Here is an 18,969-nt window from a genome sequence, read left to right on the forward strand (position 1 = left end):
TGGGCTCAGTTGGGTATGTATAAAGCTTTTTCTTCAACTCTAAGCAGTGTTCGATTGGGTTGAGGTCTGGGGAATGTGGAGGTCAATTCAGCACCTCAATTCATTATCATTGAACCATTTCTTCACCAATCTCGCCGTAGGCTTTCGGTCGTTGTCCTGCTTGAACACTATGTCATCCTTTTCATACCCATCCCTTTCTCCACTGAACTTGACAGTTCCTTCAATTTCTCGATCCGTTAGCCCAGAGTTCTCAAACTTGGCTGGGTATATGGACCTAACATAGAAAATAATTTAATTTGGGGGGGGGGGCATTCTTTGCAGGACAAAGTGAAATTTTTAGTGATATCATATTTTTTTCTACACACCTTTTGATCACTTTTTACATGCCCTTCTTGAAGTATTGTACCTATTGTGGTCCCCTTCTTGTAGTAATGTGCCTCATCCTGGTCCCCTTTTTGTAGTAATATGCCTCTTCCTGGTCCACTTCTTGTAGTAATGTGCCTCATCCTGGTCCACTTCTTGTAGTAATGTGCCCTATCTTGGTCTCCTTCTTGTACTAATGCGCCCTATTCTAGTCTCCTTTTTATAGTAATGTGCCCCATCCTTGTCCCCATCTTGTACTAATGTCCCCCTTCCTGGTCCCAATCTTGTAGTGATGCCCCATCCTATTCCCCTTCTTAAAGTAATGTCCTCTTCCTGGTCCCCTTCTTGTAGTAATCGCCCATCATTGTCCCCATCTCGTATTAATGTCCCCCTTCCTGATTCCCATCTTGTAGTAATGTCCCATCCTGGCACCTATGATGCAGTAATGACTGCCATTCTGTAGTAATTTCCCTTATTATGCTGTTCTTCATAAACACATAACAAAAGATTCTTCTCACCTGCCCTCGGCACCCTCTTTTCTGCTCATGCCCGCAGTAGACCCCTTCACAATTGTGGCCCAGTCCAGGGGGCCTCCGGCCAATCAAAGGCCAGCAGCTGACATCATACAGTGAAGTCAGCTGCTGGCCTCTGATTGGCTAGTGGCTGGAATTGGTATAGCTGTGCAGAGAGCTTGTTTCTGAGTGGCGTTGATAAGATGTTTCAATTGAACTGAAATACACCACTGACGGCGGCGGCCCCCAAACCGAGCCGGAATCATCAAGAGGTCTACTGTGTCTGATGACTGCATGCAGCCTGCAGTCGCATCTTTGAGGCCCCTGCATTAGCCCCTTTCCCTTGGTTCTTCCAGACAATTTTGCACCCATCAGAGCCTAGTCTATTGACTTTTGTTTCATCGCTCCAAATCTCACGATTCCAATTTTCTACTGTCCACTATATGTATTTTTCTGCAAACTTAAAGGGGTTATCTGGCTTAATTTGCTTTTTTTATTATTTCCCTATGGGGCTACATTGGGGCAGGTAAGTAGCTAGATAGAGACCACTTACCTGCCCTGCTGTCAGCCCCTCTCCCCCGGCTCAGAGCGGTCATGTGACCGCTCCTGCTGCGATTTTGCTGCTTCCGGTCATTTCATGTCTACATGGGCAGGGCCATGTTGACATGCAAATGTGGAACAGCATGTCGCCTCCCTGCTGGGCTGTACAGTGCGATGAGCCCCGCCCCCCTTCCCTGCACCCTCCCACACATTCCCCCGCACCTCCCCCCTGCACTGCTGTGGGGGTCCGTGACCTGGCGGCGGGGCCTGGCGGCAGCTGCCATGGTGTCAGCTCCAGCACCGACCCCCCTGCTCAGGATCACACATTCAAATATACCGGCATCACAGATCACAGATGCCGGTACATTTGAAAGTGCTGATGAGAAGCAGCGCAGCGCTGCTTCTCATCTTGCATGCTGTCTGAGCTCTCTTCAGCACAGCGGTGAAGTCACCACTGTGCTGATATGTCTAGAGCACAGACAGCGCGCGAACGTGCAGGAGCGGCGGGGACCGATGACGGGTGAGTATGTACTCCCTATGGGGTGGTGTGTGTGTGTGTGTGTGTGTATGCGGTGCACAGCCCGATGTGTGTGTGTGTGTATGTATGTTTGTGTATGCGGTGCACAGCCCGATGTGTGTGTATGCGGTGCAGAGCCTGATGTGGTGTGGGGTGCAGAGCCCGATGTGGTGTGGGGTGCAGAGCCCGATTTGGGGCTGTTATTTGCAATGCTGTAGTGTAGTGCGCTGCCCTGTAGTGCCCTGCCGTGCAGTGCGCTGCCGTGCAGTGCGCTGCCGTGTAGTGTGCTGCCCTGTAGTGCGCTGCCCTGTAGTGTCCTGTAGTGTCCTGCCCTGTAGTGCCCTGTAGTGTCCTGCCCTGTAGTGTCCTTTAGTGATCTGCTGTGTAGTGTGCTGCCCTGTAGTGTCCTGTCCTGTAGTGTCCTGTAGTGCGCTGCCCTGCAGTGTCCTGCCCTGTAATGTGCTGCCCTGTAGTGTCCTGTCCTGTAGTGTCCTGTACTGTGCTGCCCTGTAGTGTCCTGTAATATGCTGCCCTGTAGTGTCCTGTAGTGTCCTGCCCTGTAGTGTCCTGCCCTGTAGTGTCCTGTAGTGATCTGCTGTGTAGTGTGCTGCCCTGAAGTGTCCTGTCCTGTAGTGTCCTGTAGTGCGCTGCCCTGCAGTGTCCTGCCCTGTAATGTGCTGCCCTGTAGTGTCCTGTCCTGTAGTGTCCTGTACTGTGCTGCCCTGTAGTGTCCTGTAATGTGCTGCCCTGTAGTGTCCTGTAGTGTCCTGCCCTGTAGTGTCCTGTCCTGTAGTGTCCTGTAATGTGCTGCCCTGTAGTGTCCTGTCCTGTAGTGTCCTGTAATGTGCTGCCCTGTAGTGTCCTGTCCTGTAGTGTCCTGTAATGTGCTGCCCTGTAGTGTCCTGTCCTGTAGTGTCCTGTAATGTGCTGCCCTGTAGTGATCTGTCCTGTAGTGTCCTGTAATGTGCTGCCCTGTAGTGTCCTGTCCTGTAGTGTCCTGTAATGTGCTGCCCTGTAGTGTCCTCTCCTGTAGAGTCCTGTAATGTGCTGCCCTGCAGTGTCCTGCCCTGTAGTGTCCTGCCGTGTAGTGATGAGAGGTCAGTGCTGGGGCAGAATATACTGACAGGGAATGTGTGTGCAGGGGGCGGGCAGAGGGTGGGGCTGGACACTGGGGTGGGTGGTGGCAGCTGTGACTGGGGGGTTCAGCACAGGAAGTGTTCATGTTTGCTGGAGCTGAATGTAAACAAGAAGCTGCACAGAATAAAGGTATAATTCAAGAGGAACAAAAGTTAGAAAACAAAAAATAACAATGTAGGGGTGATTAATATGACAATACAGCACAGATTAGCTTAAACTCAAACATTTTTGTTATGTCAGACAACCCCTTTAAGCCAACAATATTGAAGTTGAGGCTTCTTCACCTTTTTTCGAGCCACCATTCCACACCATTCCAGACGTCCGTGCGTTGCATGGTGCTTGAATGGACATCTGTGATCTCACTATTGCGAAGCACACAAGCCAACTCCACTGCAGTGTTTGTCGTGGCAGAACTAATAGAACTTGTGATGAGCAAACTTGTTGACTCCGATATTTTGTCTGCGCGTTCACATCTTAGTTTTTGGATTGATGGACGGCCTTCATTTCGTATTCTTACAATTGTCTTGGCACTTACATGATGCACTATGCCAATTTTCTTGTCCGAGAGACTGCTATTGATGAGCTGAATTATGCAGTTTCAGTTTTCTTGGTAAATCTGTATGAATGATCCTCAATTCAAAACCATGACCTTTAACTTGGGAATCAACCTAATAACACACTGAGCGATTAGGGAATATGAGAACAGGTTGTAATTTGTAGTATACAGGGGAAAGATTTTTACCCCACCAGGAGCAAAACAGTAACAATGCAGTGACATGACAAGAAGCTTAATAACTAATGATATGCTAAATAGTTGAAAGTCAAATTCATGTATGAGATAGCCAAGATGATTGTCTATAAAATGAAGGAGAATAGGAATGCACAGCAACTATATCACAAAGAAATAATTGTACTGAGGGTGCTACTTGCCTATTAAACATGAGGTAAACAAGGAGAGAAAGCGAAGGCGAACCATATAGTACTCAGCTCATAATATAGAAAAGTAGATAAAGTTTTATTGAACAAATTTTAAAAACATATAAATACCCTTTCCATGTCTTCAAGTTATATAAGGTGCCTAAATAGATAACACAATATTATGCAGCAAAGCTGAAAAAGAGTAACATATGGTTTCTATATTACGAGTTGAGTACTATATGGTTTGCCTTCGCTTTCTCTCCTTGTTTATAAAATGAAGGTAGTCTCATGTTCGAAGTTGTAGTGGATGGTGAGATCTGGAGCCTGAAAATCAAAAGTTCAAAACATTGTTACCCTTTTGCTTGCCAATGTATATTTAGTTACCAATGCTCTTTTTTTTTAAGTTTTTTTAAAAAGGTTGTTCAGTGAAAAAAACAAGTTATTACTTATCCAATGGATAGGTGATACCTTGTTGATCCGACCACTGGGATTCAAAACTTCAACTTTTATCTGTGTTGCAAAATGGACCAGCTCACCAGATTCCCAGCTGCTGCTCTATTCTATGTCGCTGCCAGATAAATCCAAGCACAGAACTTATGGGGATAAAAGTGCTCTGTTCTTTTAATTGCTGTGGTTTCCAGTGGTTGGACATCCACCGATCAACAAGTTATCACTAATGCCAGGGAAACGTGATCACCTGTTTTCATCTGACAATGCCCTTAATCAGTGTATTGCATTATTCAGATGTGTAGAACAAATCATTCTTCTTGACTTAATGGTGTAAATGTGGTCTTCCTTCTCAGGTTAAAAATAAAATCTCTAAAAAAAGTTTTCTTTAGATTTCTATAATCATTGACTTATGCAGCAGCTCAGGATTAGGATATGTATATATACATTTAGCTTGCTGATTAGCGGAACCCAAAATAAAGTCATCAGACAAACAGGTTGCCACTTACCAGTACATGGAAATTGAGCTGCTGGCACTGGCTATGTCCACTTGTGGCTCTGATGGTCTTAACAAAGTGCTTATCACCTCCAATATCATCAATCACAGCACGAGGGGTATACCTCCTCTCATCAATTGTCACATTGTATTTAATGGCTGGGAGTACATAAAGAACAATAGTCGTATAAACGATATTATGACACATACAAATACGTTTTTGTATTTTATTTTAAAAAAAATTATATTAGACATAAATTCGACATAAAAATGGGATTAAATGTTTACTGACCAACACTTTGACCTTGGAACTGTGGGGCTTTGAACACTGGTGAGAAGCAGACAAATGCTGACATACATGTTGCCTCTCGTCCATTTCGGCGACATTCTTTGCTAAAAATGTTGATTTTAGGTGGCTCAAATCTGATACTTGCATTGATTTGAATAATGCTGCGCGACCTGAAAAACACACATATCACATGAGAAATGACTACTTTTTACATTACATTATTGTTGACCTTTTTAACACAAAATATGTCCTGATTTATGTTTATAACCTATCTTTATAGGGTATCAGATTCCAAATCATTGAACATATTATGAATTTGTGCTGACCCTTTTAGAGTTTATGCTTGAGTATAATTTATTCTTTCTTGATGGACACTACTGCCACCAGCTCAGAGGCACTGCAATGGGGTGCTCTTGTGCCCCCACTAATGTAAATTTGCTGCTGGGAGAGCTCCATTGTGTTTTCAGAGACATCTGAACCTTGGATATCGTGGTGGTTGATGTTTATTGAGAATATTCTGATTTTACAGGCCAATACAGTGGAAAAGATTCAGGAATTTGTTGATTATTTGGACATTAACGAGTTAGGCCTACATTTTACTCACCACCTCGTTTATGGCTCAGAAGAATTGTAAGAATCTTGATGGAACCATCAACACTACTGTTTTTAGGGTACCTTCACACTTAGCGATGCAGCAGCGATCCGACCAGCGATCTGACCTGGTCAGGATCGCTGCTGCACCGCTACATGGTCGCTGGTGAGCTGTCAAACAGGCAGATCTCACCAGCGACCAGTGAACAGCCCCCAGCCAGCAGCGACGTGCAAGCGACGCTGCGCTTGCACGCAGCCGCCGTCTGGAAGCTGCGGAGATTGGTAACTAAGGTAAACATCGGGTATGGTTACCCGATGTTTACATTAGTTACCAGCGCACACCGCTTAGCTGTATGTGCAGGGAGCACGGAGCCGCGCTTAGCGCTGGCTCCTTGCTCTCCTAGCTACAGTACACATCGGGTTAATTAACCCGATGTGTAATGCAGCTACATGTGCAGAGAGCAGGGAGCCGCGCACACTGCTTAGCGCTGGCTCCTTGCTCTCCTAGCTGCTGTACCCATCGGGTTAATTAACCCGATGTGTACAGCAGCTACATGTGCAGAGAGCCGGAGCCGGGAGCACAGGCAGCGTGAGAGCTGCAGAGGCTGGTAACTAAGGTAAATATCGGGTAACCACCTTGGTTACCCGATGTTTATCTTGGTTACAGCTTACCGGACGCCGGCTCCTGCTCCCTGCTCGCTTCATTTGTCGCTCTCTCGCTGTCACACACAGCGATCTGTGTGTCACAGCGGGAGAGCGCCTTTGAAGAAAACGAACCAGGGCTGTGTGTAACGAGCAGCGATCTCGCAGCAGTGGCCAGATCGCTGCTCATTGTCACACACAGCGAGATCGCTAATGAGGTCACTGCTGCGTCACAAAAAGCGTGACTCAGCAACGATCTCGGCAGTGAGCTCGCTGTGTGTGAAGCACCCCTTAGGCACTCTTCAGTGAGTAATACGTTATCAAAGAGGGACAGTTACTATCTTATCCCACTCAAACAATTGAACCACAAGGGCAATTAATGCATATGAGAAGAATTTGTACCTCCCTTTTGGAATTAAAATTCAAGTCTAAGGGTACCTTCACACTTTAGCGATGCAGCAGCGATCCGACCAGGATCGCTGCTGCATCGCTACATGGTCTCTGGTGAGCTGTCAAACAGGCAGATCTCACCAGCGACCAGTGACCAGCCCCCAGCCAGCAGCGAGCCGGCGTCTGGAAGCTGCGGACACTGGTAACTAAGCTAAACATCGGGTATGGTTACCCGATGTTTACATTAGTTACCAGCGCACACCGCTTAGCTGTGTGTGCAGGGAGCAGGGAGCCGTGAACACTGAGCGCTGGCTCCTTGCTCTGCTAGCTACAGTACACATCGGGTTAATTAACCCGATGTGTAATGCAGCTACATGTGCAGAGAGCCGGAGCCGGCAGCACAGGCAGCGTGAGAGCGGCGGAGGCTGGTAACTAAGGTAAATATCGGGTAACCACCTTGGTTACCCGATGTTTATCTTGGTTACAGCTTACCGGACGCCGGCTCCTGCTCCCTGCTCGCTTCATTTGTCGCTCTCTCGCTGTCACACACAGCGATCTGTGTGTCACAGTGGGAGAGCGCCTTTGAAGAAAACGAACCAGGGCTGTGTGCAACGAGCAGCGATCTCGCAGCAGGGGCCAGATCGCTGCTCATTGTCACACACAGCGAGATCGCTAATGAGGTCACTGCTGCGTCACAAAAAGCGTGACTCAGCAGCGATCTCGGCAGCGAGCTCGCTGTGTGTGAAGCACCCCTAATGATCTGAAAGAGAGGTTTAGATGCAGGGTTTACCAAAGAAGTGATAATTGTGTTGTCTTTTGAACATATCCTGTTACAACCAGGATTATTTCTGCCTAATCTTACGAATAAAGTGGATGGTTAAACCCAAATCTGCCTAGTAGGTGCTTTGAATGATAGACTGGTAGACGTTTGTGGGATTTTGATGCAATTTTGACCAATCGTGAAATCATATCCAGGCTTCAAGGATCATGGATTATCCATTGATTACTGTAGCTACAGATAAGGCGAGAGTCCTGGGATCACATGGTACATAGCCACCTCAAATCTACCTAATCACAAGCTATAGGGTTGGGAAGTGTGATCTGAAAGGGATTTTTAGATGTTGCTCTTGTAAAGCATGTCCTTTTATATGTGAGAGAGTGACCACCAGAAAGTTACCACTGCTGTTCAATTCACAAATCATGACATTATAAATTGTGGATCCTAAGCCATTGTGTATTTGATTGCATGTTCATGGCCATTTAACTATGTCGGAAAAACGATCTGCCTGTTCTGATGGAGAATTCTGGCAAATATTGGCAATGTCTTGAGGAAAGGAGATACACATATCAAACCATGAGTGGTCACACCAAAATGGTGATCCATAATAAGCCAGGGAAGGAGTCTTGCGAGGATAATTTGCATATTCCCAGTGCCTTCTGGGATAAGTGAAGAGTCACCGCGAGCTCAAGGAGAACCGGGTTTTGGCCGTTACAGCCGGAAGGAAGACTTCTGAAAGCCAGGGAAGGAGTCTTGCGAGGATAATTTGCATATTCCCAGTGCCTTCTGGGATAAGTGAAGAGTCACCGCGAGCTCAAGGAGAACCGGGTTTTGGCCGTTACAGCCGGAAGGAAGACTTCTGAAAGCCAGGGAAGGAGTCTTGCGAGGATAATTTGCATATTCCCAGTGCTTTCTGGGATAAGTGAAGAGTCACCGCGAGCTCAAGGAGAACCGGGTTTTGGCCGTTACAGCCGGAAGGAAGACTTCTGAAAACCGCGCGCCGCTAGGCTAGAATTTTAGCCTGTCTTCTTCATTGTGAGCGTGAGTGAGCAAAGTGTGAGGAAAAGTAAGTGTGAGTAGAATTATTTGTATTTAGTTGTTTAATTACTTAACATTTGTTTAGTGCTATCCCCATTAGAAAATGTGCTCCACTATTGCTAATGCGATCCAGTGTACATCTTGTCTCATGTATGCAGTCCTTGAAAAGCCGTTCGAGGGTGCATACTGTTGTTCGAGATGTGAGCAAGTTGCACATTTGGAAGCCCAGATACTGGATCTAAATGAGCAGCTGGCAACTCTGAGATGCATTAGCAATATGGAAAGGAGTCTGCTGCTCACTGAGCAGCAGCTTGCTGGGTCAGATGTGGGGGAGGATCGTAGTAGGGAGCGGCAGGACGGTGAGGTAGGTAGCTGGGTGACAGTTAGAAAGGGGGGTAAAGGGAAAAGTGCTAGGAAGGCTAGTCCTGAACTGACAGACCCCAATAGGTTTGCAAACTTGGCAGATGAGGGGGATGTCATTACAGGGGTAGCATTGCTGCAGCAAGGCATGACCTCTGAACGCCAGAGTAGTGTCTGCTCCAGTAAGGGGGGGAATAGGAGTGCAGGGCAGGCAAGACAGGTACTGGTAGTGGGGGACTCAATTATTAGGGGGACAGATAGGGCAATTTGTCACAAAGACAGGGATCGCCGAACAGTGTGTTGTCTTCCTGGCGCTCGAGTTCGGCACATCGCTGATCGGGTTGACAGATTACTGGGAGGGGCTGGGGAGGACCCAGCGGTCATTGTACACATTGGCACAAATGACAAAGTTAAAGGTAGGTGGAAGGTCCTTAAAGATGATTTCAGGGAATTAGGTTGTAAGCTTAAAGCATGGACCTCAAAGGTGGTATTTTCGGAAATACTACCTGTGCCACGAGCCACACCAGAGAGGCAAAGAGAGATCAGGGAGGTTAACAGGTGGCTCAGGAATTGGTGTAGGAAAGAGGGTTTTGGGTTCCTGGAGAATTGGGCCGACTTTTCAGTTGGCTACAGATTCTATGCTAGGGATGGGCTGCATCTTAATGGGGAAGGTGCAGCTCTGCTGGGGCAGAAAATGGCTAGAAGGTTGGAGGAGTGTTTAAACTAGGAATGGGGGGCGAGGGTATTCACTTTATAGAAGGGGAATGTAGTGCAGATAGTGACCAGGGCACAAGTAATGAAATTGGGGGTGGTACGGGGGGAAGGGTTAGGACAGTTAATACAGTAAGTAGGAATACAGGTACAGAGTCATACGTAACGTGCATGTACACTAATGCCCGAAGCCTCACAAATAAGGTGGAGGAATTAGAATTAATATTGTTGGAAGAAAATTATGATATAGTGGGGATATCAGAGACATGGCTGGATGAGAGCTATAACTGGGCTGTTAATTTACAGGGTTATAGCCTATTCAGGAATGACTGTACAAATAAGCGAGGGGGAGGTGTGTGTCTATATGTAAAATCATTCTTAAAACCCATCCTGCGTGACAACATATGTGAGGGTACTGAGAATGTAGAGTCCCTATGGGTGGAGATAAGGGGAGGGAGAATGAATAATAAAATACTGATAGGGGTGTGTTATAAGACGCCGAATATTATGGAAGAGGTAGAGAATCTCCTCATAAAGCAAATTGATAAAGCAGCGAGTCTCGGAGAGGTAATTATTATGGGGGACTTTAACTATCCTGATATAAATTGGGGAACAGAAACTTGCAGTTCCAGCAAAGGAAATAGATTTTTGATAACAATGAAAGATAATTACCTTTCAAAAATGGTACAGGACCCCACAAGAGGGGGAGCACTACTAGACCTTGTACTAACCAATAGGCCAGACCGCATATCAAATATACAAGTTGGGGGTTACTTGGGGAATAGTGATCACAAAATAATAAGTTTTCATGTATTCTTTAGTAAGATGTCTAGTAGAGGGGCTACAAGGACACTAAACTTCAGGAAAGCAAATTTTAAACGGTTGAGAGATGATCTTAGTGCAATAAACTGGGATGATGTACTAAGTAATAAAAGTACACAAAGCAAATGGGAGACTTTTATGAGCATCCTGAATAGGGCTTGTGCAGAAAATATACCCTATGGGAACAAACATGCTAGAAATAGGAGGAAACCCCTATGGCTAAATAGAGCTGTAAGGGAAGCAATAAAAGAAAAACAGAAAGCCTTAAAATAATTAAAGAGGGTAGGTAGTGATGAGGCATTATATAATTATAGAAAATTAAATAAAATATGTAAAAAGCAAATTAAGTTAGCTAAGTTTGAGACAGAGAGACTCATTGCGAGAGAAAGTAAAAATAATCCTAAAATATTCTTTAACTACATAAACAGTAAAAAACTGAAAAGCGATAGTGTTGGCCCCCTTAAAAATAGTCTTGGTGAAATGGTGGAAGGGGATGAGGGTAAAGCCAACCTGCTGAATGACTTTTTTTCTACGGTTTTTATACAAGAAAATGCCATGGCAGATGACATGACCAGTGATACCATAAATTCACCCTTGAATATTACCTGCTTAACCCAGCAGGAAGTACGCCGCCGCCTCGAAATCACTAAGGTTGACAAATCTCCGGGCCCGGATGGCATACACCCCAGAGTACTACAGGAATTGAGTTCTGTGATAGATAGACCATTATTTTTAATCTTCTCAGATTCCTTAATAACAGGGTCGGTACCGCAGGACTGGCGCATAGCAAATGTGGTGCCAATATTCAAAAAGGAGACAAAAACTGAGCCGGGAAATTATAGGCCGGTAAGTTTAACCTCTACGGTTGGTAAAATCCTTGAGGGTTTCTTGAGAGATGCTATACTGGAGTATCTCAAGAAAAATAACCTTATGACAGAGTATCAACATGGGTTTATGAGGGATCGATCCTGTCAAACTAATTTGATCAGCTTCTATGAAGAGGTAAGTTCAAGTCTGGACCAGGGAAATGCAGTGGATGTTGTGTATATGGACTTTTCAAAAGCTTTTGATACGGTGCCACACAAAAGGTTGGTACATAAAATGAGAATAATGGGGATAGGGGAAAATATGTGTAACTGGGTTAAAAACTGGCTAAGTGATAGGAAACAAAGGGTGGTTATTAATGGTATGTACTCGGACTGGGTCTCAGTTCATAGTGGGGTACCACAGGGGTCAGTATTGGGCCCGCTTCTTTTCAACATATTTATAAATGACCTTGTTGGGGGCATGCGGAGTAGAATTTTAATATTTGCAGATGATACTAAACTCTGCAGGGTAATCAATACAGAGGAGGATAATTTTATATTACAGGGAGATTTATGTAAATTGAAGGATTGGGCTGAGAAGTGGCAATTGAAGTTTAATGTAGATAAATGTAAGGTCATGCACTTGGGTAGAGGAAATAACATTTATGATTATGTACTTAATTGTGGAACACTGGGTAAAACAGACACAGAAAAAGACTTGGGTGTATGGGTGGATGGTAAACTTCACTTTAGTGGACAGTGTCAGGCAGCTGCTGCCAGGGCTAATAAAATAATGGGATGTATTAAAAGAGGTATAAGTGTTCATGAAAAAAATATAGTTCTACCTCTGTACAAGTCACTAGTGCGACCGCACTTAGAATACTGTGTACAATTCTGGTCACCGATATATAAGAAGGACATAGCTGAACTGGAGAGGGTGCAGAGAAGAGCGACCAAGATTATTAGAGGAATGGGTGGGCTGCAATACGAAGACAGGTTATTAAACTTGGGGTTATTTAGTTTGGAAAAACGAAGGCTTAGGGGGATCTAATCACAATGTATAAATATATGAGGGGACAGTACAGAGACCTTTCCAAAGATCTTTTTACACCTAGGCCTGCGACTGGAACACGGGGGCATCCGATACGTCTTGAGGAAAGAGGGTTTAATCATAATCACAGATGAGGATTCTTTACTGTACGAGCAGTGAGACTATGGAGCTCTCTGCCGCATGATGTTGTAATGAGTGATTCACTACTAACATTTAAGCAGAGCCTGGATGCCTTTCTTGAAAAATTTAATATTACCAGTTATGTATATTAGATTTTATGACAGGGTATTGATCCAGGGAACTAGTCTGATTGCCGGATGTGGAGTCAGGAAGGAAATTTTTTCCCCATTGGAACTTGTTTGCCACATTGGGGTTTTTTTTGCCTTCCTCTGGATCGACATGTTAGGCTACGGGTTGAACTAGATGGACTTAGAGTCTCCCTTCAACCTTAAAAACTAAAAACTATGATACTATGATAATGCCTGCAGTTATAAGGGATTGAAAATGTGATATTTTCCACAAGGAGGGGGGACTTGAGTAAAAAGATAATTCAAAAGGAAGCTCAATGAATTTTCAGATTTAAGTAGATCATTCTGCAGGGTCTGAATGAAACCCCATTCACAACCTTTATTTGAGTCCATTTTTTTAATTAATCTTTTCTAGACTGCATCTCTCTATTGTCAATAGCTTGGTGATAATGTGGTTTTGTTGTAAGTTATAAGGGTGACTTTTTCCATTATTATTGTACTGGATTGTTGTGTTTTGACATGTAACCTATTATTTAGTGGCCCTCGTAGAATTAAACAGTCTTAATGTTAAAGATTTTTTGTCACAGAGGGGATGCCTTCCACGCAACTACAGGACCTTTTACCAAATTTTTCATGTTGAACTGACACACAATGTAATAGTGTCTCGAGAACGGAATAAAATGTTTGTTTTTTAATTTTGCCTCTCTGTTGCAACATATTAGCGATCAAAGTATTTGACACCTATTGAGTTAACTTTTTAAAGTCCAAGTCAATGTTAGACAGTTTTCACTGGGGGCGTGTCCTTCTTCCCCCCTGTATGATGCTGGCCAATCATAAGCAGGCAGCAACATTTATAGAAAAGAAAAACACGCCTCTAAAATAGCTTAGAGCAGGTTTGTCAGTGTGTGAGATGTATGACAGGCAGCCTGATCTCCTCATCTAACCTCCTGCATGAGCCCATGTGGGGGAGGGGCAGTGCAGACAAGTTCAGCTATGTCACATTACAAACCTTTTTATCAGCTCTCCCCTCTTATAGCACTTTCATCTCTGCTGCACTGTCCCTCCTCCCCTAACCCTCCCTCAAAATGCATGGCCAGAAATTAAATCTTAAAGGGAACCTGTCATCAGAAATTTAGCTATAAAGCTAAAAGTTCCCCCTCTGCAGCTCCTGGGCTGCATTCTAGGAAGCTTCCTATAGTTTTTGTGGCCCCTTTTATTCCAAAATAAATCCTTTACAAACTTGTACCTTTTCGTATGCAAATTTCTTAAATCTTCCATGGGGGCGGGCTGCCTGATGTACGTTGCTGTCCTCCTGCCGATCTACGCCGCCCCCGAACGCTGAATTTCAAACCTCAGGACGCCGCCCCTGGGCGCCCGTGGTCCCGCGCATGCGCTGTGCTACTGTAGCGTTGCCGTGCACTGTGTGCACGTGTGACCGCTAGTGACGCTTTGCGCGGGCACGAGGTTATGGGCGGCGCTGTGAGTGTCATCAGCAAGTGCCGCCCATAACCTCATGACCGCACTTTTCCCTCTTCCTCCAGCGTTCTGCGCAAGCGCTCACTGGCCAGATGACCGGACGTCACCTCCTTCCCATCCTGCTCAGCAGCAGGAAATAGATGGGAGGAGCGGACGGAGCAGTCGGTGCCCGCGCAAAAGCGTCACCAGCGGTCACACGTGCACGCAGTGCACGGCACCACTACAGTAGCACAGCGCATGCGCGGGACCACGGGCGCCCAGGGGCGGCGTCCTGAGGTTTGAAATTCAGAGTTCGGGGGCGGCGTAGATCGGCAGGAGGACAGCAACGTACATCAGGCAGCCCGCCCCCATGGAAGATTTAAGAAATTTGCATACGAAAAGGTACAAGTTTGTAAAGTATTTATTTTGGAATAAAAGGAGCCACAAAAACTATAGGAAGCTTCCTAGAATGCAGCCCAGGAGCTGCAGAGGGGAGAACTTTTAGCTTTATAGCTAAATTTCTGATGACAGGTTCCCTTTAAAGTGTCAATATCACACTTATACACTGCTCACAAAAAGTTAGGGATATTTGGCTTTTGGTTAACATCTATGTAAAACATAAAAAGATCACATTACAGTGATATTTTCTCATGAAAATAGGGCATTTAAGTAGAAGCGTGCAATGGGGATTTCCTCATCTCAAACAATTTATAGAACCACAAGCCAATAGTGGGTATACCCCCCAAAAAAGTCAATGTCTCAATAAATTTTCACATGGCCTTTAGCATCAAATAAAGCTTGACATCAAAGCACCATGCTGTTCACAAGTTGACTTATTGTGTGCTGAGGAATGGCATCCCACTCTTCTTGAAGGGGCAGCCCTCAAATCATTGAGGTTCTGTGATACAGAGTTATGAGCCTGTACACAGCATGATCAGCTCTGAAGCGCACCTTTTCGGTGCGGTGCAGAGCGCACACGTGCGCACATAGCCTTAAGACCATACATGGAGAAAACTGTCTGATAATACCCACTTGGACTTTTTTTTAACTCATTAGCTGCTAAGTATTTGAGTGCTAATATCTCCGCAATGGAGGCGAAATTAAAGAAAACAATATATTTTATTCTGCTATGCAGCCACTATTACGCCATGTGTCGATTCAAAATGACAGATTTGGTGAAAAGTACTGTACAGAGAAAGGCAGCATCTCATCATTGATTTAACAAACTTCTAGACAAGGGTCAGCTATTACAAGTAGCTGAACAGTGGGACCTCAAAATCATTATCATTGGTGGGCCCTTGCCGCATCAGTCTGACACTATTACCAGGGCATGTATTACTGGAGTACTCCAATATGGGGTGAATACTGCCTGGAAGATAACTCCGCCTCCAGTGAGTATTTTAAATAAAGGAGGTGTTACCAGTGTGAGACAAGTAACTGACACAGAACAGGAGAAATTAAATTTGACTTCTTTCAAACACATTTTTTGCAGCGCACTGAGCGCTGCTTCATTGCAACATTATGATAAAACATCGCATTCCACTCGGACCAATATTAGCCTATGTGTCAGCACCCATGAGCGATTATTTTCTCAGCCCTAATCGGACCGAGAAAACAATCGCAGTATGCTGCGACTGTAATGCATTCCTGGTTTCTCTCACACCCATTCAAGTCTATGGGGCCAGAGAAAAATCGCACTGCACTCGCATTACACCGGTGTACAACGAGTGCAGGGCGAGAATGACAATAGCCAGCTACGGAAGTGAAAGGGCGATAAATCCCTCCCTCTCCTCCGCAGCGCCGGCCCTCCCCTCTTCAGAACTGGCCCGCTCATCCTGAGTGTCGGCCTGCCCCCCGCAGCTGAGGTCCGATCGCATGATCGGACCTCAGTCGCAGTGACACTCGCATGACACTTGGCTCCCGCTGTGCTGCCAGCATGAGCCGAGTGTCATGCGAGGATCGCAGTAGTCCCCTGTGTGGCCCTGGCTTTATAATCACACACAACTCTGCAGAGAGCGGCCGTCACACATCACACTGGTATTGCCCCTTTTATTTAAAATAAGCTCTGGAGGTGGAGTCATTTTCCAGTCAGCTTGGAAGAGCACACTTACATAAAGTGATAAAAGATGATATTTCCACAACAAGGCTTCTGATATGAGACATAAAGGTAAGGGTATTTTCAGCATTCTATAACCTGTATGCCCATATTAACAGTTTTGGAGAAAATGGAAGAAAAGGGTTAATCCGCGCTGTGAGAAGATCATTGAAGATCAATGGGGATTAAGATGTTAGATTTTATTGTTCAACACATTTCGGAGCCATAGACTCCTTCAGGATCAAAAATCAATAATGTATATTATTGATTTACTCCTGAAGAAGGAGTCTATGGCTTCGAAACAAGTAGAACAATAAATTCTAACATATTAATATTACCCCATTGATCTTCTTCTGGAAGCATGGATTAACCCTTTCATTTAATTTCCTCTTACGTTATCCTCCTGGGTTCTGCAGCAACAATCCTCAACACGTGGTTATAGTGGTTGTGACTATAACACAACTGCACCAGGTTAGTGCACCTAATTTTATTCTTTCTGGCACCACCAGATAAGACACCATCTGCGCACCCACTTTATATGTCATTCCAGTTTCACTACATATTAACAGTTTAAAGAGGTCATAGTGGCGACAGATTCCCTTTAAAGCATAACATGTCTTCTCATGACCCTCCCCAAATTAGGCAGATATGTTGAGACAGTGATTAAGGTATTGGAGAATAGGAATTAAAAAATGTTTGAAAGCTATTTTATCTAATTTAGTGGCAATTTTGTGGATTTGATAGCTTAGTTTTGTAGGTTTTTTCCTTTATTGTTTTTTTTTTATTTAGTTTTTGCTTCTAATACTAATGAGTAAAAGTTATATTTCATTGAGTCCTTGTAGTTTCAGTGAATTGCTCTTCAGTGCAATTGGACAGAGGTTTTTTTGTATATATGTTAATAGTGATCTCACTTACGGTAAGTGGTGACTATAGACAATAAGAATTTTACAATCTGCCTCTATCATACTGTGAAGGGATAAATCGAAAGCAAATAAACAGCAGTCACATTAAGCGTTGCTCCAGAAACACATGAAATATACTTCTTACTAGCAACAAATTAGGAGTTTAAAGTATAAAACATAACTTTTAATATTGTGCATTAAGAAATTATGCCCCAAAAGTGCCTTAGTGATTTAAAGTGCACGTAAATCCGTGCACTAAAAAGAATAGACAACCCCATTCACATCCCGTCCACTATGGATATCAACAATGGAGTATATATACCACCTACTGACTGCAGCTCCTGCAATAATGCCATAATATGGCCAAGTGGAGGAGCCCCAATCAGTGTTAATACCCCTAATAATAGCGATATCAGTGATAGATGATCCACATCTATTAATACAGTTAGGTCCAGAAATATTTGGACAGTGACACAAGTTTTGTTATTTTAGCTGTTTACAAAAACATGTTCAGAAATACAATTATATATATAATATGGGCTGAAAGGGCACACTCCCAGCTGCAATATGAGAGTTTTCACATCCAAATCGGAGAAAGGGTTTAGGAATCATAGCTCTGTAATGCATAGCCTCCTCTTTTTCAAGGGACCAAAAGTAATTGGACAAGGGACTCTAAGGGCTGCAATTAACTCTGACGGCATCTCCCTCGTTAACCTGTAATCAATGAAGTAGTTAAAAGGTCTGGGGTTGATTACAGGTGTGTGGTTTTGCATTTGGAAGCTGTTGCTGTGACCAGACAACATGCGGTCTAAGGAACTCTCAATTGAGGTGAAGCAGAACATCCTGAGGCTGAAAAAAAAGAAAAAATCCATCAGAGAGATAGCAGACATGCTTGGAGTAGCAAAATCAGCAGTCGGGTACATTCTGAGAAAAAAGGAATTGACTGGTGAGCTTGGGAACTCAAAAAGGCCTGGGCGTCCACGGATGACAACAGTGGTGGATGATCGCCGCATACTTTCTTTGGTGAAGAAGAACCTGTTCACAACATCAACTGAAGTCCAGAACACTCTCAGTGAAGTAGGTGTATCTGTCTCTAAGTCAACAGTAAAGAGAAGATTCCATGAAAGTAAATACAAAGGGTTCACATCTAGATGCAAACCATTCATCAATTCCAAAAATAGACAGGCCAGAGATAAATTTGCTGAAAAACAACTCATGAAGCCAGCTCAGTTCTGGAAAAGTATTCTATGGACAGATGAGACCAAGATCAACCTGTACCAGAATGATGGGAAGAAAAAAGTTTGGAGAAGAAAGGGAACGGCACATGATCCAAGGCACACCACATCCTCTGTAAAACATGGTGGAGGCAACGTGATGGCATGGGCATGCATGGCTTTCAATGGCACTGGGTCACTTGTGTTTATTGATGACATAACAGCAGACAAGAGTAGCCGGATGAATTCTGAAGTGTACCGGGATATACTTTCAGCCCAGATTCAGCCAAATGCCGCAAAGTTGATCGGACGGCGCTTCATAGTACAGATGGACAATGACCCCAAGCATACAGCCAAAGCTACCCAGGAGTTCATGAGTGCAAAAAAGTGGAACATTCTGCAATGGCCAAGTCAATCACCAGATCTTAACCCAATTGAGCATGCATTTCACTTGCTCAAATCCAGACTTAAGACGGAAAGACCCACAAACAAGCAAGACCTGAAGGCTGCGGCTGTAAAGGCCTGGCAAAGCATTAAGAAGGAGGAAACCCAGCGTTTGGTGATGTCCATGGGTTCCAGACTTAAGGCAGTGATTGCCTCCAAAGGATTCGCAACAAAATATTGAAAATAAAAATATTTTGTTTGGG

At 44.4% G+C, this 18,969-nt stretch overlaps 1 protein-coding gene across 1 annotated transcript in view; it reads right to left on the reverse strand.

The window, feature by feature from the left end:
• ITGA11 (integrin subunit alpha 11) overlaps positions 1-18,969 on the reverse strand; it is a 234,144-nt gene that overhangs the window by 54,426 nt on the left and 160,749 nt on the right. The window contains exons 16-17 of the mRNA XM_075342870.1: positions 5,223-5,389; positions 4,944-5,089 (exon numbers count right to left, since the gene is read on the reverse strand). Of these exons, the coding sequence (XP_075198985.1) occupies positions 4,944-5,089; positions 5,223-5,389 (313 nt within the window). The remainder of the gene's footprint in view (positions 1-4,943; positions 5,090-5,222; positions 5,390-18,969) is intronic.

The sequence above is a fragment of the Anomaloglossus baeobatrachus genome, chromosome 4 (genome assembly GCF_048569485.1).
Source record: "Anomaloglossus baeobatrachus isolate aAnoBae1 chromosome 4, aAnoBae1.hap1, whole genome shotgun sequence".
Taxonomy (NCBI): Eukaryota; Metazoa; Chordata; class Amphibia; order Anura; family Aromobatidae; genus Anomaloglossus; species Anomaloglossus baeobatrachus.